This window comes from Schistocerca americana, chromosome X (assembly GCF_021461395.2).
Source record: "Schistocerca americana isolate TAMUIC-IGC-003095 chromosome X, iqSchAmer2.1, whole genome shotgun sequence".
Taxonomy (NCBI): Eukaryota; Metazoa; Arthropoda; class Insecta; order Orthoptera; family Acrididae; genus Schistocerca; species Schistocerca americana.
The window spans coordinates 392,055,406-392,081,281 of NC_060130.1; the positions used below are offsets into that span (position 1 = coordinate 392,055,406).

General features: G+C 42.4%; 1 protein-coding gene across 1 annotated transcript in view; it reads right to left on the reverse strand.

Annotated features, from left to right (window-relative positions):
- Positions 1-25,876, reverse strand: part of LOC124554738 (F-BAR domain only protein 2-like) — a 280,178-nt gene that overhangs the window by 201,534 nt on the left and 52,768 nt on the right. Inside the window, exon 4 of the mRNA XM_047128385.1 lies at positions 9,768-10,025. Coding sequence (XP_046984341.1) covers positions 9,768-10,025 — 258 coding nt within the window. The remainder of the gene's footprint in view (positions 1-9,767; positions 10,026-25,876) is intronic.

Below are 25,876 nucleotides of genomic sequence, written 5' to 3' on the forward strand. Positions count from 1 at the left end.
CTTTCCTTTCTCAGACGTTATGTCTGGTTAAAAATGGAAAGTGACGTGGACCTTGATCAAGCGCGACTTCCTTTTAACTGTACGGTATATGTTACATTGCATTTAGGAACTTTCGGGTAATTGATCATGTATCAATAATTACAGATTTCTGTAGTTGTATGTATACGTTTGGATGTAACTGTATTGCTTTGATGTACTGGTGGATATTGTGTGGTATGACTCCTGTAGTTGATAGTATAATTGGTATAATGTCAACTTTATCTTGATGCTACATGTCCTTGACTTCCTCAGCCAGCTGGATGTATTTTTCAATTTTTTCTCCTGTTTTCTTCTGTATATTTGTTGTATTGGGTATGGATATTTCAATTAGTTGTGTCAATTTCTTCTTTTTATTGGTGAGTATGATGTCAGGTTTGTTATGTGGTGTTGTTTTATCTGTTATAATGGTTCTGTTCCAGTATAATTTGCATTCATCATTCTCCAGTACATTTTGTGGTGCATACTTTTATGTGGGAACGTGTTGATTTATTAGTTTATGTTGTATGGCAAGTTGATGATGTATTATTTTTGCTACATTGTCATGTCTTCTGGTGTATTCTGTATTTGCTAGTATTGTACATCCACTTGTGTTGTGATCTAATGTTTCTATTTGTTGTTTGCAAAGTCTGCATTTATCTGTTGTGGTATTGGGATCTTTAATAATATGCTTGCTGTAATATCTGGTGTTTATTGTTTGATCCTGTATTGCAATCATGAATCCTTCCGTCTCACTGTATATATTGCCTTTTCTTAGACATGTGTTGGATACGTCTTAATCGATGTGTGGCTGTGTTAGATGATACGGGTGCTTGCCATGTAGTGTTTTCTTTTTCCAATTTACTTTCTTTGTATCTGTTGATGTTATGTGATCTAAAGGGTTGTAGAAGTGGTTATGAAATTGCAGTGGTGTAGCTGATGTATTTATATGAGTGATTGCTTTGTGTATTTTGCTAGTTTCTGCTTGTTCTATAAAGAATTTTCTTAAATTGTCTACCTGTCTATAATGTAGGTTTTTTTATGTCGATAAATCCCCTTCCTTTCTGCTTAATGTGAATCTTTCTGTTGCTGAATGTATGTGATGTATTCTATATTTGTGGCATTGTGATCGTGTAAGTGTATTGAGTGCTTCTAGTTCTGTGTCACTCCATTTCACTACTACAAATGAATGGGTCAATATTGGTATAACATAATTATTTATAGCTTTTGTCTTGTTTCTTGCTGTCAATTCTCTTTTCAGTATTTTTGTTAGTCTTTATCTATAATTTTCATTTAGTTCTTCTTTAATATTTGTAGTATCTGTTCCTATTTTAAGTAATCTTCTTGTTTAGTGTGTTTCCCCTTGACTATGCTATTTTTCTTACATTTGTCTGTTCCGAAGGCGATATTTATACCATTGCTGAATATTTCTGTTATCTTTAGTAATTGGTTGAGTTGTTGATTTGTTGCCGCCAGTAGTTTTATATCATCTATGTATAGCAAATGTGTGACTTTGTGTTGGTATGTTCCAGTAATATTATATCCACAATTTGTATTATTTAGCACCATAATTTGTATTATTTAGCATGTTGGATAGTGGGTTCAGAGCAAGGCAGAACCAGAAAGGACTTAACGAGTCTCCTTGGTATATTCCACGCTTAATCTGTATTGGCCGTGATGTGATATTATTTGAATTTGTTTGGATATTAAGTGTGGTTTTCTAATTTTTCATTACCATGTTTAGGAACTGTATCAATTTAGGATCTACTTTGTATATTTCCAATATCTGCAGTAACCATGAGTGGGGTACACTATCAAAAGCTTTTTGGTAATCAATGTATGCGTAGTGTAGCGATCTTTGTTTAGTTTTAGCTTGATATGTCACCTCTGCATCTATTATCAGTTGCTCTTTACATCCTCGTGTGCCTTTGCAGCAGCCTTTTTGTTCTTCATTTATACTTTTGTTCTGTGTTGTATGTGTCATTATTTCTGTGTAATGACTGAAGTTAATATTTTGTATATTGTTGGTAGGCATGTTATGGGGCAATATTTTGCTGGGTTTGCTGTGTCTGCTTGATCTTTAGGTTTCAGATAAGTTATTTCTTGTGTAAGTGTATCAGGGATTGTGTATGGGTCTGCAATGTAACTGTTAAATAATTTAGTTAGATATGAATGTGTTGAGGTGAACTTCTTTAGCCAGAAATTTGCTATTTTATCTTTTCCAGGGGCTTTCCAATTATACATAGAATTAATTGCTCGGGTGACTTCATGTTGCAAAATTATCACTTCAGGCATTTGTGGTATCATCTTGTATGTGTCTGTTTCTGCTTGTATCCACCGTGCATGTCTGTTATGTTGTATCGGGTTTGACCATATGTTGCTCCAGAAGTGTTCCGTGTCTGTTATGTTTGGTGGATTGTCTATTTTAATGTGTGTGTTATTTATTGTCTGATAAAATATCTTTTGGTTTGTGTTGAATGTTTGGCTTTGTTTCCTTCTATTTTCACTTTTTTTGTATCTTCTAAGTCGTTTGGCCAATGCTTGTAATTTCTGCTTCTTTTCACCTAATTGCTCTATCACTTCTTGTTGTGAGATTTTACCTCACCTAACCTTTTTAGTTTTTTGTCTGATATTTCATTTCTTATAAATTGTATTAGCTGTCCGATGTCTTTTCTCAATTTTTCTATTCCACAGATATGTGGCACCAAATGCCTATACACAGGAGACATGTTTCCCTCAAATTATAGGACAGTTGTATGTGGGCACATAATTTTATTATTATTATTATTATTATTATTATTATTATTAGAGACGAGGAGTGCTCAACATCATGGTCATCAGCACCCTTACAAAAAGTCAGAATGCCTATCTCAGGGGTGGGGATGAAGGCTGTCCCCACATGCGCAGCATGTTATGATGTATTAATGTCTGCCACCCTATCCCACCAATTTAGGGATGAGGCCTGACAGTTTATGAAATGTCTTCACTCTTGTAAGACTGGAATAAATATCTGTGAGAATGGTGGGCAGATCTCTATCAAGACAGAGAGCTGCCCTAATATCAGTATATAGGACACACATTGCCAAAATATGCTGAACTGAAAGTGGCACGCCACAAGCTTCACAGAGCGGTGGATCCTCTCACCGAAGGAGGAAACAATGTGTTAAAGTGCTATGTCCAATGTGCAACCTAGTAAGCAGAACCTCCTTCCAGCAGTGAGGCTGACACAAAGTCTGCCATGCCTTTGTGGTTGATTTGAGCGGCTGCAGTTTGTTTTCTGTCAGCTGCAAGCATTCAGTCTTCCACTGATATATGATGTGTTTATCAGAAAATGAGATGATGGCATGCAACGGGATGGGACACTGATAGACAGCACAATCCCGACATGCTTCCTTTGCGTCTGTGGTGGTCATGTCGTTTCCCTGTATCCCGATGCGGCCAGGTACCCAGCAAAATATCACCACTTTGCCATGGTGTTGGAGCCACTGTAAGGAGTCATGGATGAGCTGAATCAGTTGGTCTACTGGATAGAATTGGTGAAGTGCTTGCCATGCACTAAATGAGTGAGAACATACAAGAAATCTTGTACAGTGATGTTTGTGAATCCTCTCCAGTGTCATCAGAATGCCATATAATTCTGCATCATAATTTGTAAATAGTTCAGGAAGATGCACTTTAAAAACCGTATCAGAGAAAACAGCACAACATTTTCTTGCTGGGATCCATCTGCGTAAACAATGATAAAACTGTGGTATGTACTTAGAATGGACGAAAACAAAGCTGTAAACAAACAATCTGGAGTACAAGTTTTCTTGTACTGTGTCAAGCTCAAAATCACTTTGGGCCTCTGAAGACACCAAGGCGGCAATGTGTCCCATCCCTGGCTGTGCATTTTGATGCCTGATAATCTGTAGCACATATCCCAAATGGCTTGGTCGCATGGGACCGATTCCTGAACAGCCATTCAAAGGTGGGTTCGACCACTGCACTAAATTCCAATAACTGAGGCGACACTGAGATTTTCAGAGTCTGTCGAGCCACAAGGATGCAGCACTGAATCCAGAGTGGTGGTTCACCAGCCTCTGCAGACAGACTATGAACTGGGCTGGTCTGAAAAGCTCCAGTATATATCCAAATGCCCTCATGGTGGACAGGACCTAACATTTTGACATAGGAAGCACAGGCTGACCTGCAGATCACGCTGCCATAATCTAAATGTGATCGAACAAATGCCCTATAAAACTGCAGGGGGCGGGACCTGTCAGGTTTCCATGTTTTTCTGCTAAGACATTTCAAAATATTCAATGATTGGAAGCCCTTTGTTTGTATGTCTTTCAGGTGTGGGAGTCAAGTTAATTTCGAGTCAAATAACAAAAGCAAAAAGTGCAGTTTCTTGAAAATGTAAAATATTGCCCCCATTGTGAGTAGCTGTTGGTTAAAACTTAAACGAGCAGAGTTAACATTGACACATGTAGTCTTCTCGGGTGAGAACCGAAAACCAGTTTTCTTGGCCCAGCTTTCCAGCCTCCTAATGGTCAGCTGTAGCTGCCTTGTTGTCGTTATAAGATCAGAGGAGGAGTAGAAGATTGCAAAGTCACCCACAAACAAAGAGCATTTGACAGGGCTCCTGACTGTGGAGGAAATGCCATTGTTAGTGATGGCAAACAATGTGACACTGATGACATTGCCTTGGGGGACCCCATTCTCTTCAACATAGCAGTCACACAAGACACCGCCAACACAATAACGGAAACGCCAGTTCCCACTCATGAGGTTGGATGTTGTACCTCCAAGTAGTGTCATATGCTTTTTGAGGTCAGAAAACACACAAACCAAATGGTTTCGGTGTAAGAAGGACTCCTGTATTGCCATCTCCAGTAGAATTAAGTTGTCGCGGGTGGAATGGTAGTGCCTGAAACTGCTGTGGGAGCACCTCTGGTGACCTTGGGATTCGAGCAGCCAGACGAAGTGGTGGTTGACCTCATGTTCAAGAGTCTTACCTATACAAGTGATACAGGCTACACTCCGTTAACCGTTAGAGACACTACGGTTTCTGGTTTCCCAAATGGAATTAATATTGCCTCTGTCCAAGTTGTGGAGTACTGTCCATGAAACCAGATCTTATCGAAAAAAGAGAGGAGCTGTCCTTTCGCTTCACGGCACAGATGACAAAGCATAGCATAACGGATCTCACCTGGTCCTGGAGCAGTGTCTCTGGCTGCAGATAAAGCTGATTCCAGTTCCCACATGGACAACGCAAGGTAGTAGACTTCCTCATTATGCAAGAAGAAACTGAACTTCCTCATCCCTGCAGTCCTACAGAACACCTCAGAAGAAGGAGCTTGTCTGGATGACATAGTGATAATTAAGTGTTCAGCTAAAACCTGAGTCATGTCTTCTGGTGTATCCACCTCCGTAAGGGGTTGCCTGAAATCCATCTTATTTAGTTCCAAACTTGCGCAGTGGAAGTGGACCAATTAATGGAAGTCGTGAATTCCCTCAGCAAGCCTTCTTCCATTCTTCTATCACTCACCTTGCATGTGCTCTCTCAGATCTGAGGGCATGAACAGTTTCTGTAGTTGGGCGGTGTGAAGTTCTGCAGAGCTGTTCATCTGACCCTGACTGGCCATCGACAGTCATTATTTGACCAAGCTACAGGCCATCGTCTGAGGTGGTTACTAGACTGCGAGATGGACTCTGCAGCAGCCCATTGGATCTCACAAGTGATATGGGTCACCATCTCCTGTGCACAATCCTTTCAACAATAGCCTGTAGACTGTACTGTACCCAATTTGCCCTTTTGTATCGTCCATCTGCATGGTCTGTCAGCCACCGTCCTAGTCAGTGGACGGATCCAAACTGGGAAGTGGTCACTAGAATGTAAATATGTAGCCACTTCCCAATGAACTGAGTCTTTAATAGCTGAGGAAGGAAAACAAAGGTCAGTGGCTGAAAAAGACCCTGTAGCAGTGGAGAAGGGTGTCATCTGAACCGCGTTCAGAAGGCAAATATTCTCAGAATGGACAAGTCGTAGCCGAGTCCCACAGCACATTGTGTGCATTGAAGTCCCTCACAAGAAGGAATGAGGATGGGAGTGCCTGTAAGTGTTCTGTCAGTGGGTCTGCATCCAAAGCATCATTGGGTGGAAGACACAAAGAACACATTATGATATTAAAGGGTGCTAGAACTTTCATGGCAATTGCTTGTATGGTTGTGGTAAAAGGGACAGGAGAGGAGTGGCATCTGTCATCATTGAAAACAGCCACTCCACCTTTAGCCTTGTCTTCAGTAATTCGTCCTTCCTGTATGGGTGGTAGTTCCGTAGTGCAGAGTGTTGGTAACAAAGACGCATTTCTTGTAAGCAGATGCAGAACGGTTTCTCCTAGACCAGGAGTTTTAATTCTTCCAAATGTGAACAATAACCATGTAAATTCCAGCACAACATAGAATTCTCCACGGAAGCCACTGTTTAGGGAAGTTGTTCATGTCTTTCTCCCTCAAAGGTGGTGACATACCGGGGGAAGTCAAGGAGAACGTGAACAGGTTCCCGGCCCTCCGGTTCCTCTGATTGGAAGTCCATATCCTCAACAGCATAGTCCCCATCAGTGAGGGAGAGAGGTCGCTGATGTTGCGGGGATGGCTTACTTGGCTTCTGATGGTGGCTGATGGTACGTGGCTCAGGTGGTAAGCCAATTGCCAATAGCTTCCGAATGACTTCTGTTTCAAATGGAGTGTTTCCCCCACAGGTACACCAACAAGTGCATGTGCTCTTACTTGAATCTGTGGTCAGAGTTTGTGTGGAGGCATCACACTTAGCAACTAGCGGATGCAAAAGAAGTAGCAAAAACCAGAGGTTGCATAGCTTTGAAAACTCTTTTAGCTTCACCATAGGGTATGCACCTCTTGACTTTCAAGTCCTGAATTTTTCTTTCCTCATTGTAAACCTCTCACTTTCTGCTCAACACTGGGTGATCTCTGGAGCAGTTTACACATTTCAGAGGAAGTGTACAAGAATTGCCTGATTCGTGAGCTGAGCCTCCACAATTGCCGCAATTAGCACTACCATTACATCCCATAATGGTATGGTCAAAACTTTGACATCTGAAGCATCGCATTGGGCTAGCAACAAACGGGCGAACCTTAAGATGGATATAGCCTGCAAGGATACGTTTAAGTAATTCTGGAGTACTTAATGTTAGAATAAATGTTGCGGCACAGAAGTGACACCTGATAGAGTAACAGACATATTTCACAGGGCTCAGGTCAAGTGAACTTGGTGGTTAGAATGTCAATACGAGTTGAGTATCACACACCTTTAACTACTGTAGACCAATTCTGGTCTTGAGACACAGACAGCAATCCTGCTGGAAGACGTCATCACCTTCAGGGAAGACGTAAGCATGAAGGGATGCAGGTAGTCCACAATAATGTTCACTTAGTCCACAGCTGTCACTGTGCCTTTGACAACTACAACATGCTCCATAAAAGTGCAAGTGAATGCCCCCTCATAGCATAATACTGCCACCGTCAGCCTGTACCTGTTGCGAGGTGCAAGTTTCAAGCAGCCACACACACAGGACATCACATTTGGACATGATGATCAACAAGACATTACCAGGCAACACATTTCCAATAATACACAGAGTTATCTCTATGTTCACTGCAATCTTAGCTGATGTTGCTTGATCAACATGAGAACACATAGGAGCTGTTTGCTACAGAGTCGCGCATTCCTTAATGTGTGCAGAATGATGTGCTCCAAAACACTTGGGCTTGTACAAGCACTGTACTAGGTCACCATATCAGCCACAGACCATCACATATCCAGCTTTACAGAGAGTGCAGCCTCCACATTCTGTGATGAGCTGTGAATGTTACACACCTTACCACTTACACATTATTTCACTGTCCTTCAAACATTTCCAATGAATTCTCACAACAATAGCACATAAATAGCTGATCAACTTTGTCATGTCCTAGGCACACGCTCCCAGACACCAGGTCATAACAATTTGCCCTCTGTATCCTCAACAGAATGATTCCTCATTCATCTCTGCTCTAATTAATTATTATATACTTTCCTTACCATGTCACATGCCAGCAATGTCACCAAGCAGCATTGAATCTCATCGTGGACAGTCATCATAATAATTTGGCTCATCAGTATGTGTCTACAGCAATTTTATTACAAAATTTGACATTTTTAGTGTTCTGATGCTAGACAACAGAAAAAAAATTGGGCAGCTTTTGGAAAGAGAACATTACAATAAATACAAAAATTACTAATTTTTTAAGGTACTACATCACGTTCTCTTGTGTCAATTACCAAAATTATTGACTCAGTTGTGTACCTACTCACCATTTCGGTGCATTAATCACAGTGGTCAAAAACTACTTTGAGAAAAAAAAAATGCACATAGTACCTTAAATCATAATGGTATTTAAAAAATACTCACTGTTGGAGTGAAGCTCAAAATAAAACAATATTTTTAACTATGTTTCACCCCAGGAAGTGGACTAAAATGCAGAATGAATACCAGTCCATTAATACTGTTGAAGATTTTCACAAAATGGATTACAAAGTCAGATGGGAGTGGGGAGGCGGTATCACAGTCACAGATTACTCTAAAACAATTTGCTGTCCTTATACTAAATGGTGTGAAGATTGTCAAAAGCGTACATTACAAAACAAATCTAATTGCCAACTGAAATAAGATGTGTTTTGAATGATTTCACGATGACTTCAGCTGCCATTCTCTTCATCTGACATACTCACATCACGAAATCATTCAAAACATTTATTATAGCTGCAGACCATATCACAATGGAGATAATATAATGTTTGTTTTGATCAAAGTATGACGTTTATTGTGTCTATACTTGGGGGAACATTTCAAAGACTGGGAAAACTTACGCATGTCAATACATTGTTTGTCCCAAACTACAATGTACTGTAGTTTGAAAGAAAAGAATATTGGGTTTAACGTCCCATCAAGGTCATTAGAGACAGAGCACAAACTCTGATTGTGTCAGGGATAGGGAAGGAAATAGGCCCTGTCCTTTCGAAGGCACCTGGCATCCTCCTGTACTTTAAATACCCTGAAAATCGTTGTGGTGAATGCACCATGTAAGCAAACACAAGCTGTTGTGACTCAAGTAAAACAAAATCCTTACAAAACAAGAGAAAATTCTTAGTAGCCTCCCAAATGTACTTGTCAGATTATCAAGCTCTACCCAATAGCTCTTATGCTTAGAGACACCATCAGCAGAGTGTACTCATCAGTACCACCTAGACCAGCCCCACAATTGGCAAAACATACTACATTATCAAAGGAAGAGGTGCCTAAGAGTATGTGTGATCAACCAATTTACTTTAAGTTTTACCCATCATGTTATATTGAGAGTCAGAATGAATGGCAACACACTTTCTATCACCAAAATCCAAAATCCTGTTAATAGTGTGTTGTAGAAATAAGAGCAGTGACCAGGTCAGGAAGTTCAGCATTCTAGATACCTGGATATATATTAAAAAAAAAAAAGAGGTCAGTGATAACTCCAATCTTGTTTGCATCTCAAATATATGGTGAATACTCAGCACATGTGACAAACTGGATACTGTAATTTTTTACGCAAGTTTTTATGATTAATTTCTTACTTTGATATATCCATCTACATAAAATAACTAAGTACTTTCTACAATAGAACTAATTACATGGCATATACATGTGAAAAATGAAAAAATATAACTCTACCCTGCAAGCCAATATCATTTTCCTTTCAAATTCCTCTTTAATCATCTTGTATTTTTCTATCAATGCTTTATACTCTTCCTGCGCCTTCTTGAGTTTTATTTCTGCTTTCTCCAGATCCTTAGGTGATGCATTTTCTTTCTTTAATTTTTCATATTCCAAGCCCCTTTGTGTGTATGTATCCTTAGCCTTTTGTAGTATCAAGGTCGTTGACTGTATAGCTTGGACCACTTCCAATGTGCTTCCTTCTTCCTCTTTAACCTGCAAATTATTTCCTTCATTGAGTGTCTTATTTATATGGTGATATTTTAGTTTAGATTCATTCAACAAATTTCACAAGCATTATGAAAAAAAAAGAAAAATAGAAAATCAATGAACCACTCACAATTGAACTTCCTCAAAGCAAAACAACTATATAAACCCGTTTAATATAGTATCAAAAATTAAGAATCCGATCATTTTAATGTAAGAGCTTCAGTATTTGATCACACATGTAAAATTGATTTGTCTGAATGAGACTGTGAAACAAAATTTCAGTTATTCGAACAACAAAATCAGTTTTCTGATAGCAACTAGTGTGTATCAGAAACAAATTTAAATCAATAACAATTACAAAATGCTCTGTCGTCTTGCATCCAGACATAATTCTTAGTGCTGAAAATAGTCTGTGTTTCTACCAGAAAAATCTGACAGTACTAACTCTTAAGTTACTAAATTGAAAAGGCTACGGCTGAAGCCATTTCTTATCGAACAGAAAATCTTTCGACATTAAAAACTCTGTTTCTATCAATGCTCTAAGAGTTGCTTATTATTTAAATGCATTTTTTTATGTAGACCTGCAGGACTTTACAATGCTCTCTGACAAGGGGTAGTCAGTCATCATTGTTGATCACAGATCCGAATGTACAGATGTTCATCACTGAATAAAAAAAACTACACCATTTACTTTGGCTTTTAGTTCAACACTACTTATCAGTAGTAGTAGTAGTAATAATAATAATTACTGATGAGATATAATGGTTGCTACCTCACAACCAAAAAGTGGATAATATTCAGCAGTACTTAGTTTTTGAGAAATCCAGTACAGAAGATATCTCACCTGCTCAAGTTATAATGACTACAGGGCTACTAACAGTTAGTAAACCTCTGTGTGTGTGTGTGTGTGTGTGTGTGTGTGTGTGTGTGTGTGTGTGTGTGTGTGTGTTGGGGAGGGGGGGGGGGGGGGGGGAGATTGCCTCTGGTTCGATTCTCCTTCCAATTTCAAATAAACTTTTTCCTTATGCAAAATATACTTCTTTCACAAAACAGTCAGAATTTTAATGATATAAACTACTTTAACCATTTGATGTTTAGTTACTGTATATGCAGGTTATGTCTTATTCATTTGTAGCACATTGTACAGTAAAGCCTGTGTTTCTACTGTTAACTGACCTGGGAAAAAAAGAAATTATAGAAGGTGAAAGAATGTACACACATTTTCAGCAAGGTGAAGGAACAGCACAAACACACATGCAAACTTCCTCAAAGTTCATTAGGTGTTTGGTGAGGACAGTCAGAAAAGGCAGTTGCCTCTTTTTGGTTCCAATATCGTGTGATCTCTCTCAACAATATTAACTGAAAAAAGAGGTCCCCAGTGGTGGGATGGTCTTTTTAGAACCAAATATACAGTGATGTAGGTTAATATCCCAGCTATACCCTGTAGCCACTCACTCTGGTGTCCCTCATTTGTGAGTAACTGATGAAAAACAAATTTGTAATTTTGTGTGAAACTCAACAGCTTTAAAAAAAGTGCGGTTACGAAGTGTGATGGTTAGGATAATAGCTTCACATGCAGGATTTTGTGGGTTGTAATCTTGTCAGGTGCAGTAATTTTTTTTTATTTTTTAAATGTAATTTTTTATTTCCCTTCTTTTGTCACATCATTTTAATCATTACATCAAGTTCTTCATTTGCTCTCATTTTTCTTCCCGTCATTCTTTTTCCACTTGAAATCTTTGTTCATATGTTTTTAATCAATTTTATGTATTAATTTTGATTTATATTCCTTTGTTTTATCATCGTGGTTTTTTGTCCAGGTTATGCAGTGGCACACTGAAGAGAGAGCACTATTTTTTGGCCAGCCTGTACGGAAAACAACTTCTGATTCATCATGAATGTAAACTGCAGTTTATTGTAAGGTATAATTATTAAATGGGAACAATACTAACTGCAAATGATATAAAAAATGAAAATTCTGTCAATATTCACAACCTCTTCCACATTACAGAAATAGAAACTCTTTATATTACTGAAATATTAATAGTTTTGTGAATATGATTAACCTTACAAAATAAAATTTTTTCTTAAAATTCAGGATGCAGACTTGAATCCAAGTAAACAAATACAGAGTGGGCCACTTGCACAGCTCACCTCTCGATGCACTGAACACTTTCACCAAATCGTTATCATCACAAGCACTTACGCGACACTGTTGCACAACTATTTCCTCCGAAACTACTGTGTCTAAATTTTCATCATTGAAGAAAATCTCTGGGAAATTTCATCCAAATCCAGGACATGCAATTGCTTTGTTTCTGCCCAAGATCAAAGTTCTGAAATACATTTTGCGCGCGCGTGTGTGTGTGTGTGTGTGTGTGTGTGTGTGTGTGTGTGTGTGTGTGTGTGTGTGACATTTTCTGGGAATAGTCTCCATTTCATATGAGTAAAACATTTTCTCTGACTAAGGAATTCATTCTCACTACCTCTCATCATCCTTGAGAATGTTCTCAATGTGCACAGAACATCTGCATAATCTTATGTTTCATTCACCTGTCTCAAACAGGCAAACTATTTGACGTACAAATATGGAACTGACATCAATGTGTTATGGAAGAGTTCCACTACCTTTGTTTTTAGTTTTGTGTTCGTCGACACATTATTAAGACTATTACAGACAGCCTATAAAAATGCATTTTGTGATGATGTTACTGAATTTTCAACATGCCGGAAACTTTTTTGCTACTGAAGTTAGGTGAACATAAAATTCAAATGAAATCTTAAGAATATATCATATTTTCATCTACTCCAAACCAGAACTCTGTCAGAGTTTTCCAACCTGAGATAATTTTGGTTACACATGATACATAATGTGTCTGCTCATGCTTTAAGTACTTAAGCAGTCATCTGTGCACTTTCGTTATGAGAAACTGATCACTAGGTTTGGAATAAAGCAGTTATTAACTTTTCTGAACTGCCAACTTATTTCTAACATAACAAAATGTAAGACTTATGTTGCGAGGAAACGTGATGATGAACATCTGAAAATGTCAGTGGACACAGTTGTCTGGTACCTGCCTAAGTCTTCTCCTAAGTCAGACTGAAAACCTGGGTCTACTAAATAGCACAAAAATGTTTCATTTTTGCTTAGTTTGAAAGGTCACCCCTCTTTTTTCACGGTTTTCGGGAAGGAAGTTCGCCAGCCAAATAACGTTTTTATTGATAAATCTACAGAAACTTCTACAGGTTATCTGTTCCTTATTCCTTTGGGCTACATGTAAATTTTTTTGCCCACTGAGCAACACAAATTCTGCCATTTTTACTATTAAAAAACTCCTCTGTAAAACCAACCTGAAAAGAACTTATTCAGCTAGAAGAAGAATACTACAGATCTCACTTCAAAAAAAGGGAGAATGTTCTCCATTTGTGTGAAACTTCTCTAGGTTAGGGACCCAGGGATGGATGAGGCCACTAAAGTGCAAAGGTAGTGGAGTGGCAGGTTTTGGAGGCAAAAGCGTTGGTCAGGGGTGACTTGCAAAATTCTGTTGCAAGATACAACATATTTTATTCATCTTGGATTACAATGTCAGAGTGCTGTGGCACACTCTGATAAGTCTGCAAGCGTCTGGTCTGGTGGTGATGACATTGGAAAACTGTGACAGTGTGATGGCCAATTGACATTCACATCCTGCTTCACCAACACTGTTCACCTCACTCAGCAGCGTGTGTCTGAGTTAACACAATGCAGTCCCAAGTAAGCAGTGCCAGCAACGCATAATTCTCCTGAATTCCCATAGGTGGCCAACGTTACTGAGTTAGCAGCTCACCATGGTGTTGAGGGATGGCAGCAGAACCACCATGGCAGCAAACTGATGCTGTCCAAGGCAGAAGTTCGGTGTTGCTGTGACCCCTGAGGTTGGTTGGTTGGTTTAAAGGAAGGGGGGAAGGAACCAAACTGTGAGGTCATCTTTCCCTTGTTCTCAGTAAAATAATTACACAAGGGAAAGAAGAAAAGGAAGGAGACAAACAGCACAAAAGCAGGAGAATGGAAGAACCAAAAGAATGACAGAAGGACAACCAACACTACTATGGACAAAACAGGAAAAGAAAACCACAGAGAGAACCAAGAAACAGTAGAAGGGATAAAAACAATAGAGCAGATGACCGTGGCTGGCTGACCATGAGAATAAAAAGGAAAATCCAGCCACCCTGCGACACATTAAAACATCCAGCCTAAAAGTGTTTGAGTGGAGAACACAAATGGCCAAAGTACATGCGCGAAAACTTATATAGAATCATAAAACCCACTGTCACGTATAAAACATAAGACTATATTAGCTGATGAGGTCAGATAAAATTAATGGCAACGAGTTCGGTAACTGAAGAGCCAATAGCAGGGCAGCCAAAGAAGGACAGCTCACCAAGATATGGGCCACTGTCAGCTGGGTGCCGTAACGACACTGAGGTGGGTCATCACGGCGCAAGAGGTAGCCATGTGTCACCCAAGCGTGGCCAACGCAGAGCCGACAGAGAACCACAAAGTCCCCACGAGAGGCCCGCGTGGAGATCTTCCACACATTCACAGAATCCTTAATGGCACGCAGTTTGTTGTGCATACTAAGATTATGCCACTCCGTCTCCCAAATCTCCTAAACCTTGCGGCATAGTACTGAACGCAGGTCAGTTGCAGAGAAGTCGATCTCCATAAGTGGTTTCCGCGTAGCCTGTTTGGCCAGCCTGTCAGCAAGTTCGTTGCCTGGGATTCCGAAGTGACCTGGATCCAGACAAACACCACTGAAGACTGCATCATTCCAGGGCATAGATGGACTCCTGGATGGTCACTACCGAAGGGTGACGAGGGTAGCACTGGTCGATAGCTTGTAGGCTGCTCGAGGAAGACAGAAAAAACGACTCCCCAGGGAACGAACGTAAGTGCTCAAGATCACAAGGTATAGCCACCAGATCAGCAGTGAAAACGCTGCAGCCATTGGGCAAGTAATGCTGTTCAATATGCCCTCCATGCACATATGCGAAGCTGATGCAATCATCAGCCATCAAGCCATCGGTGTAAACGACTTCATGCCCTCAGTACATGTCAAGAATCGAGAGGAAGTGGCAGCAGACAGCTGTGGTGTTAACTGAGATCTTAGGACAACATGAAAGCTCCAGGTGAAGCCGTGGCCTAGGTGTACACCATGGAGGTGTACGTGAATGGACCTAAAGTATAGGGGTAACGGCAAGGACTCTAGTTCAGAAAGAAGGGATAGACACGAACTGCAATTGGAAGCCCTGACCTGGGCCGCCAATGTGGGAGATGAACCACTGTGGGTGGGAAAAGGAGACAGTAATTCAGATGCGCAGGAGAACTACAAACGTGTGCAATGTAACTGGCCAGCAGTTGTGCATGCCTATCCTGCAATGGAGGGACTCCAGCCTCCACCAGGACGCTGGTCACGGGACTCATCCTAAAAGCTCCTGTCGCTCGGCAAATGCCACATTGGTGCACTGGGTCGAGTACACGCAATGCTGAAGGCGCTGTCGAACCATAAACCAGACTCCCAGTCAAGGTGGGATTGAACAAGGGCTCTGTAGAGCTGCAGCAGTGTAGAGCAATATGCACTCCAGCTGGTTTTGCTCAGGTAGCGGAGGGCATTGAGGTGCTGCCAGCACTTCCGCTTAAACTGATGAAGGTGAGGAAGCCAAGTCAATCGAGCATCGAAAACCAGTCCTAAGAATCAGTACGTCTCCACTACAGTGAGTGGTTTGTCATTAAGGTAAAGTTCTGGTTCCGGATGAACAGTATGATGCCGACAAAAGTGCATGACACACGATTTTGCGGTCCAAAACTGGAAACCGTGGGCTAGAGCACATGACTGCACCTTGTAGATGGCTCCCTTTAGGTGCCGCTCAGCAACACCAGTACTGGAGGAGCAGTATGAAACGCGTAAGTCGTCTGCATACAGAGAAGGTGAGACAGAGAGCCCTACAGTTGCTGCTAGGCCATTAATGGCCACTGAAAATAGAGACACACTCAATACAGATGCCTGCGGGACCCCATTCTCCTGGATATGAGGGGAACTATGGGAGGCACCAACTTGGACACAAAAAGTACGGGGCGACAGGAAATTTTGGATAAAAATCGGGAGCAGGCCTCAGAGACCCACTCATACAATGTGCCAAGGATATGATGTTGCCAGGTTGTCTCACACACTTTTTGTAAATCAAAAAAGATGGCAACCATGTGTTGGCACTTGGAAAAGGCTGTTCGGATGGCAGACTCTAGGGACACAAGATTACCAGGGGTAGAGCGACCCTGGTGGAAGCCGCCCTGACAGGGTGCCAGTAGGCCACATGACTCCAGCACCCAACCCAACCACCAACACACCGTACATCCCAGCAGCTTACAAAGTGTGTTGGTGAGGCAGATGAGCCAATAGCTATCCACATCAAGCGGGTTTTTACCAGGTTTAAGCACCGGACTGATGGTGCTCTCCCGCCACTGCGATGTGAAGACGCCATCGCACCAGATCTGGTTGAAGATGACTACAAGATGTCGCTTGTAGTCAGATGAGAGATGTTTAATCATCTGACTGTGGATCCGATCTGGCCCAGGAGCTGTGCCAGGGCACTGAGGAGCTTCCACTCTGTACATGGGGTGTTGTGGCATGTAGTGAACGAGAGGACTTTCCCTTCCAGTCACCGTTTGAGAGTGCGAAAGGTTGGAGGGCTAGGGGTAGGGGGGGGGGGGAGGGAGTAATTCTTCGATGCGGAGACTCGAGCATAGTGCTCAGCAAAGTGCTCGGCAATCCCAACTGTGTCGGTAGATAACAGGCCCTTTATGTTAACACCAGGAACACCTGTTGGGGTCTGGTACCCGAAAGCACATTTCATCCTTGCCCAGACTTGGGAAGGTGACGTATAGCACCCAATGGTCGAGACGTATCTTTCCCAACACTCGTCCTTCCGTCGTCTTGTAAGCTGTCAAGCACGGGCACGGAGCCATTTAAAGGCAATGAGGTGCTCCAGGGAAGGGTGTCACTGTAGAGCTCGCCAATGCTCCTCAATTGCTTCAGCGACTTCCAGCGACCACCAAGGAACTGCCTTTCGCCGGGGCACCCTAGAAAGCAAGGTATTGCATTTTCTGCTGCAGAAAGGATTGTTGTAGTCACCTGCTCAACCACCACATCGACGATACCATGTGGGGGAGATCCAACAGTGACAGCAGAGGTGAAAGTTTCCCAGTCCGCCTTGCTTAAAGTCCATCTGGGCAGGCATCCGTGAGCCTGATGCCGGGGCAGTGACAGGAAGATGGGGAAGTGGTCACTACCACACAGGTTGTATTGTGCTCTCCAGTGCATAAATGGGATAAGTCCTGGGCTGCAAAGTGATAAATCAATGGCCAAGTAACTACCACGAGCCACAATGAAATATGTGGCAGCCCCAGTACTTAAGAGGCAGTGGTTGAACTGAGACAGTAAAGTTTTGACATCTCTGCCTCGGCCAGTAAGCACGGTGCCACCCCACAAGGGCTTATGGGTGTTAAAATCCCCCAAAAGTAGGAAAGGTTTAGGGATTTGATCCATCAGTGCAGCTAATACATTCAGGGGTACTGCACCATCTGGAGGAAGATATACATTGCAGACAGTTATTTCCTGTGTCGTCCTCATTCTGACAGCCACACCTTCAAGACAAGTTTGAAGGGGCACAGTTTCACTACAGACTGAGTTTAGGACATAAACACAAACTCTGCCTGACATTCAATTGTAGTTGCTACAGTAATTCTAATATTCCTTATAGCCACAGATGGCAGGGGTCCGCATTGCCGGGAACCAGGTTTCCCGGAGGGCAATGCAGAAAGCAGGTGTAAAGCTAACAGTTGCTGTAGCTCAGACAGGCGGTGGAAAAAACCGCCTCAATTCCACTGGAGGATGACGTCATTGTGAGACTGGGAAGGCATGGAACATTCAACGAGGCAGTTTACGCCTCAGGGTCACCTGCTGCCACCGACTTAGTGCCTCAGCAGTTTATATCCATTGTGTCTGAGGGTCCAGCCACATCTAGGTCCTCGGCAGACGCCAGCATCTCCACCTCATCCGCAAACGCAGAGCTTGTAGGCAGCAGTGGTGTGGGTGCCACCGCAATTCCCTTGGTCTTGGGGATGATCTTTTTGGATTTCTCTTGCTGATCCTTGGGTTTCCCTGGCTGGGAGGGATTTATTGATTCGGTCTCCAGGACTGAGAATGAGCGTGAAGCCCTGCGACCAGCTGCTTTTCAGCTATTCAGCCACTGGCAGCTGGCATCTTTCCCACAAGCAGAAACCTGGGAAAGGAGGACCCAAGGGAACCCCTTCCTAGCGAGAGGAGCCGGAGAAGACTTACGATTCTCCGGTGCAGAAGTGGGGATTGATATCCCCGAAGGTTGGGGGGTGCTGCTCTCAAAGTAGGTGGTGCAGGAGCAACAGGGAGGGAAGTGCCCCCACTATCAAGGGGGCAGGTGTGGTCCTCCAGCTCTGAGAGGTGACTGGGGTTGGTGAAGACATATGGCCGAACTTCCGGCATTTAAAGCACCACATTGGGGGAGGTTTATAGGGCTCGCCATCACAGTGGTAGACCATCACCTTGATCTTCTCAGGTAATTTCTCACCCTTGAAGGCCAAGATGAAGGCACCGGTGGTAACCTGCTTATCCCTCAGACCCTGGTGGACACACCAAATGAAATGTACACCTCACTGCTCTAAACTGACGTGCAGCTCATCATCAGACTACAAAAGACGGTCCCTGTGATATATGATTCCCTGCACCATATTTAAGCTCTCATGGGGCGTGATGTTTACAGGAACATCCCCCAGCTTGTCACAAGCGAGTAATGCCCGTGACCAGGCAGAGGGTGCTGGTTCCATCAAGACTGACCCAGATCTCATTTTGGACAAGCACTACACCTCCCCAAACTTGTCCTCTAAATGCTCAACAAAAAACTGAGGCTTCATTGTCTTGAAAGATTCCCCATCCGCTCTCTAACATACAAGGTACCGGGGCAAATAAGAGTCGCTGCCATCCTTAGCCTGACGTTCCTCCCATGGTATGGCCAGGGAGGGGAACGCTTTGGGGTCATAGTTCTGTGCGTTGACTTGAGCTCATGAATGCTTAGAGACTGCTGGTGTTTGACCTCCAGCGAGAGATGATGCACAGGCGCCACCCAGCCTTAGCATTGGCCACCTTCAGGATGGCCATTGCCAGGAGTCTCTATGCCCCAGGGAGACAGGCATCTACTCGTTGGCATACATGGGGAGTTAACGGTGCAGGCATCAGCAGAGTGACCCCTGTGTGGTCAGGGAGCTACAACCAACAGGGTGCATGGCGGCCCCACCACAACAGACTGGCTACCATGCTGGATATCAGGTGCAACCAAGCAAGCAAGTCCATTATCATTGTCAGCATATAAAACGATACTGCACAGTTGATGGAAAAATACGCACCAAGGAGGGTGACCTCACTCAACAGTGGGAGAATAAGCGGAAGTACAGATCCACGTCGACGAAGGATGCAATAGGTCTCAGTGCATGATGGACACGATGCACCATGCAAGGCGCCCTATTCCCATTGACTCGCTCTTCGGAAAAATGTTGAAAAATGGAGGTCAAATCCTACAGGGAACCATCACGTAAAGGTTGAAATGTGAGACACTCCTTTTAATCACCTCTTATGACAGGCAGGAATACCCCCGGATCCGCATGTGGAGGCCCCTGAGGGATTACTCACAATTGTCGCCTCAATCAACAGTAATATACTTATAATCTAGAGCTGGTCTGATGGAGATGGCTACCCAGACTGGCATTGGGTGCTGGCTGGCCCACAGTGTGCTGGAAGCCAATGTGGACCAAATGTTGTGGAGGATGCTGTCAGACAGCACATAACTGTGCTAGCAGCAGATGGTTTTTATAGCGATTGGTGGCACAATTGTGTCAGTACACTGCTACCAGGCACATACAGATCAACACCTTTGTTTCCCAACACAGTGGAGATATACCACAGGATGATCTGTCACTGCAAAGTCATTCTCCAATGTCACCATGATTGCACAGCTTAGTCTGGCCATCTCACATGTACAGGCTCACTTGTGAAATTACATTATCAGTGTCTCTGTGACCACCGCTTGCCTCACACATGGCTGCCATCGTTTTGCTTGAGATTAGTAACGCCCAAAATTAAGCGATAGTGTTGCATATATTCCCTCTTTTGGAAGACCTGGACACCAGGTCTAAACTCTGACTGGTCTGCAACAGAATACTTCACCACAAAGTTACAACATATGTTATTTACAGCTTTTCCTCTCACATCAAAAATCAAAACTCCGAAAGTGAGGTACTTTCCCTTACAATTCCAGCCCCCTGGTTCCATTAGTCCACAAACTATTACATATTATCTCCATTCTCACCTGAGTTACCCCTTAAATATTAAGCAACTACTAACATGAATGCTCTCGTATTGTGCCCCTATGGCATCTCTTCTGCAAGCAGCAATGCTTGTGTCAACACCACCCAAGGTTCCTCATCTTTCAAATCACAATTAATTACATCTTACAATCACTCACTCTTACTACTATAACTGGTTTTCACACTCATCACACCTTCTCATGTTTGGGCAGTTAGCCAGTCCAACAGTGTCTGATGTACAGAGGATTGAATTGTCTAGCTGCCCTCCACCTAAGGTAGATGAAGGCTGCACAAAGCGGAGTCAACATTAAAGTGGCGCTTGTATTTGTGATGCTTATGGTCTTGTTCATTCACTGCTGCTCCTCTCAATACTGCTGAACATCTGAAAGCGTCTGCTCCACTGGAACACACCCCTCTTGCATGTCTATGAGCCAGTTCGGGGACAGTATTATGTTAGGATTTAATGTTTCGTTTAGGTAAGTCAGGTTTTTCACTGGAAGTATCACCTGTTTCTCTGACCAGTATGACTGAGGCTGCGTAATGTTCAACTTGGTTTCCCCAAAAACAAAAGTTGAAAGATGAAACATCTGCCTGGTTATGTCACAGTCCATTCCATTAATAATTATTCCACCCATGTGCCAAGCCAAACATTTAGGTTACTCGAGCTTATCTTGTTCATAGCAGTTTGCTACTACAACTTCAGTACTGTTTACAGAAAACACCCTGTGCAAACGCAGTTGATGAAAATAGGGTCAGGTGGACAATCTTGACATCTTCCTTTACCAAATTACCAAGTTCAACTGTACCTCGCAAATGCCAGCACCTGTATGTACATCCAGGTCGGGCAGATAATAACCCTCTCCCTCTGACAATGTTTGAGTCCCGTTAGTGACATAACCGCACGGCTATCACCATCTTCTGTCATCAGTAGTATCTCTTGTGTTTTTACTTGGACAAATTTCCCCAAAGTTCTCCATTTTATTGGGTATGCATGTGTATGGTGTAACATTTGAATCTGGCTTGCCCACTGCTAACTGGAAACTGTACCAGTATGTACAGTTGCACTAGACATGTTCTGGTCACGACTGATGCAATATGACAATACACTGATCAATTCAACTAGTCTGGTCCTAATTCCAGTGGCAACTCCTGCATTTTCTGTATGCCTACCAAAAACTGATCCAGCATTGATAGAACTGGGCTAAGCTGCCCGTGCACCGCATATAGGACTGTTCCTTACAATTCCTCTACTACTACCCAAGTATCCCACAAGCTATCAGCCAAAGACTGCAACAATCTTGCTACTGCCATTCTCCTATCCAAAGTATCCATCTGAGCTTCTGTAACTCCTAGATTATCGCCCACCATCTATACTGCTGTTTTTTAGTATGTCTTTCCCTTCCATCTCACTCTGTAAATCCATAAACACATTTTCCCAATAATTTACCTCATTACACATTTCCCAAGCATTCAGTGTCGGCTTCAATGCCCAATGACAGTACTCCTGTTTTCAATTATAATACCTGCAGCGACACCCCCCCCCCCCCCCCAATCCACTCCTGGTGAAGATGTGCAACCTGGTAAGATAAAGCCTCCCCTCTGATTTCGACCCACGGCAACCTGGGAAACGGGGACTCCCATCACCCCCCCCCCCCCCCCACCACCAAAAGGTCTGCCATTATACAGACATTAAAGAACACTCAACCCTCAAATACTTAACTTTCCAACAAATGAGCATAAAAGACAAAACTTCTTCCCACCATTCTCATTTCCTACTGATATAATGATCATTTATGTTCCTGAATAACATGTACACACTAATCCAAATGTATACTATCCCCCTTTACTCCCTTGGCCTTAATGCATACGGAACCCTTTGTACAGGTTATGCAAGGTTTCTGCACTTCCTCACCTTCCTACTCCCGTACTTTTACGCCCAAAGCATTACGTTACCTGTGCAAAGCATCTGGAGCACCTGAAAATGGCTTGGCATTTACCAGTGATATTGTTTGAACTACCCAATTTGGCCCTTGGTAATAAGTAACAAATTTCTTGTCCTTACCTTTCGGAATGTACAGGTTCAGTAACATTACCCTCTGGCTGATTTTATATGATTGTAACATGCCCACATGATTCCCTAACCACACTTGGCATTCCAAAGCTCTGGTGTTATTCCCTGCACACGTTTCCAAATTTCCCTTGTCTTTTTAGCAAAATCCTTAGCGAACTCGCTGCCCTTGCCATTTCTTCGCCCTATTTTGTCAAACAGTGACAGCATGTGCCTTCCGTAAACTACCTCATATGGTGAAAACACTGCCACAGAATGGACTTTTGAATTATATGCACTCCCATTGAAGGATAAATATATGTTCCAATTGTTAAGGTGCATGCCCACATAGTGACTCAGCATCTTCCCACTGTGCGATGTACCCACTCCGCCCTACCATTAGCCTGAGGGTGTAATGGACTCATCATTAACTCCTTAACCCTTACAAAATTACATAGCTGCTTTAAAAAACCAGACATAAAATTGTCCCTTGGTCAGTGATCATAGTTTCTGGCACCTCAAATTTGAGCAACCAGCTGCTAACCAATGCTTGTGCAACTGTTGGTGCCTGTTAGGGATGGCAATCATTTCCACATATCTAGAAAAAATGATCAACAGTGGTCAACACGAATCGATTCCCAGCAGAAGTCTTGTTGAATGGTCAGAGGACATCCAAATTAACATTCTGAAAGGCTCTATTGCTTCTAGTAACCTCTGCAAAGGTTCATATCTGCCAGTTGTGTGCACTGTACCACCAACCCCTTACATACTGATCCACATCCATTATCCTAGACTTCCACAAGTGCCGCTCTGCTACTCACCAACTTCTTGTTCTACAACCCCTGTGTCCTGAAAATAATGTGGTCATGCACTTCTTTCAGTACTTCCTCCTTTAGGTTTGCAGGCACCACTACTCATGGCTCCAACCTTCTTGTCTTACACAATAACTGGCCCACAAAGTGAATTATAGCTCAGACTCATACTGTTTACATTTAAAGTCAGTCCATTCTGCTGTTTGCCATTCTGCAAGGTTGTGACCTAGTGTCTCTATCACTGCTACTTTCCAGCTTAAACTATCTGTGTTCATATGTCTCTTACCAGGCTTGTGTGCTAATTCACTTACCCTCAATACCCATTTAGTTAGCCTACTTGAATGGACCTAAAGCCCCAACAACCATTTAATGGCTGCACGCGGTCCCTTGCTACTTTAAACTTCTTTCCCTACAAATAACACCTGATATACATGCTTCCATGTATTACACTAAGTATCTCCTCCGTTGTTGAGTAGTTTTTTCGCACTCTGATCAACTGTCTAGAAGCATATGCTACCCAATGCTCCTCTCTGTTCACTACTTCAATGAGAACACACCCTAGGACCCGATTCGAAGCACCCATTACCAAAATAAACTCTTTCTCATAGTCTGGAACAATTAGTACTGGACTTGACATCAAAACTCTCTTTAACTCCTCAAACCCATCTTGGCATACCTTTGTCCATTCGAAATTTACCCCCATTTTTAACTGTTGTGTATGTGGTCCCACTATATCTGCAAACTCTTATGAATTTTGTATAATTCCCTAACCCCAGGAAAGATTGTAGCTCCTTAGTATTACTAGGAATCAGTAATTCTTGCACTGCTTTTGCCAACCTCAGATAGGTTTAACCACTCCACTGTTAATAATGTGCCATAAACACATAACTACTTTTAATCCAAAATGACATTTCCCTATGTTATGTTCTAAATTTGCTGCTCGTAAACTTTTAAAACCCTCCTGCAAAAACTGCATATGCTGTGCTATATCCTTCACGAAAATGATGTCATCCAGGTATACTATGCACTGGTGAGGTTTCAGTCCCCTCAGACTCTGTCCAGCAAACGCTAAAATGTTGCCAAATGGCATCCTACAATACTGAAAATTGCCCCAGGGGACTGAGAACGCTGTTTCCAGATGGTCCTTCGGGTTTACTTCTATCTGAAATCTTCAGGTCTAAGATACAGAAGTACTTGCACTGGCACAAGTTGTCAACAGCTTCATTGATGTTTGAGATCGGATATGCATTGGTTGTAGTTCTGCTGTCAAGACGTCTGTAGTCACAACAGAATCCGTATTTTCTGACCTCATCCCGAGATTTTTTCGGTACAACTATGACCGCTGCCATCCAACAACTAGTTTTTTGCTCTATTACCTCATCTGCTAACTGTTGCTCAATTAATTCCTCTTATACTGGTTGCATATGGTGTGGGTCCACGATATACCAGTGACTCAGCTCCTGTAGTGATACAATGTTGTGTATTCTAATTCTCAAATTCAAACAATAATTTCTTGATTTCCAATCTATCCGTACCTCTAAGATGATCTAACTACCTACGCAATGCAGTTTTATCAGCAGTTTGTACATTACACTGCTGCACACTGGTCGAGTCTCTACTCATATCATCCAGGACTTCCAAACTAGCTACAACATTCCCTTGGTGAGCTGTCCTTCGTTGGCATCTAAATTATATAAATTCAGGGGCACTATTTAACTGTCCAATTCCTCCCCTAAGCATACTGTGCTTCTCCTGACAAAAGCAACATGATGTGTCTAATACATCACTTTCTGCCAACAGTTCTACCAAGCACAATTCTTTAAGAGGAACATGGAGAATTTAATGACCACTGACTCTCAAGGTCCATATGCACCACCAACACAAGTGCCCCATCATCTCATAAAAACTTGTGCTTTCTACGTTCACTATTCGTACTATACTACATTTTGCCCCTTCATTTGTATTAGTTGCAGCAACACTTATCAGGAACTCTGTTTGGCAGGCCTGGGGTTCACTTTTGCATTTAACACCTGCTTGTTCGACTCTTGTTTCTCCTTACCATTCCTACCATCAAGATGGTGGTGCCTAACCACTTTACATCTACTGCAATGAGGTTGGCAACACTACTTCTGCACATGTCCCATTCTCCCACCTCTGTAACACCTCACATTAGTAGAGAAAACTACTCTCTTATCCCGTATTCCTGTTACTACATTAATTTCTTCAAACTCTGTGGCTAATCTGACCACAGTGTATAAGTCCCTCAGGCTATTTGTTCTCGTTCTTCTACATATCAGGTACAAGCCCCTCAAAAATGTGTCCAGTGCTCTCTATTCCATTTCATGGAGTGTGACTATTTGCTTCATCACTTTCGCTTAATTCATATGTCTGCACATTCACTTTATATATTCTGGCCACAAACTTCTCTACTGACTCATTATGCTTCTTTGACATAGTACTTAATTGTTCATGAAAAAACCTCGCACTGTTTTGCTTCTTGTTCCTATGTAGCAGGCCTTCTTTTCAATCCCTCAAATTTCTGTTCTCCTCTTAAGCCCCCTTGTAC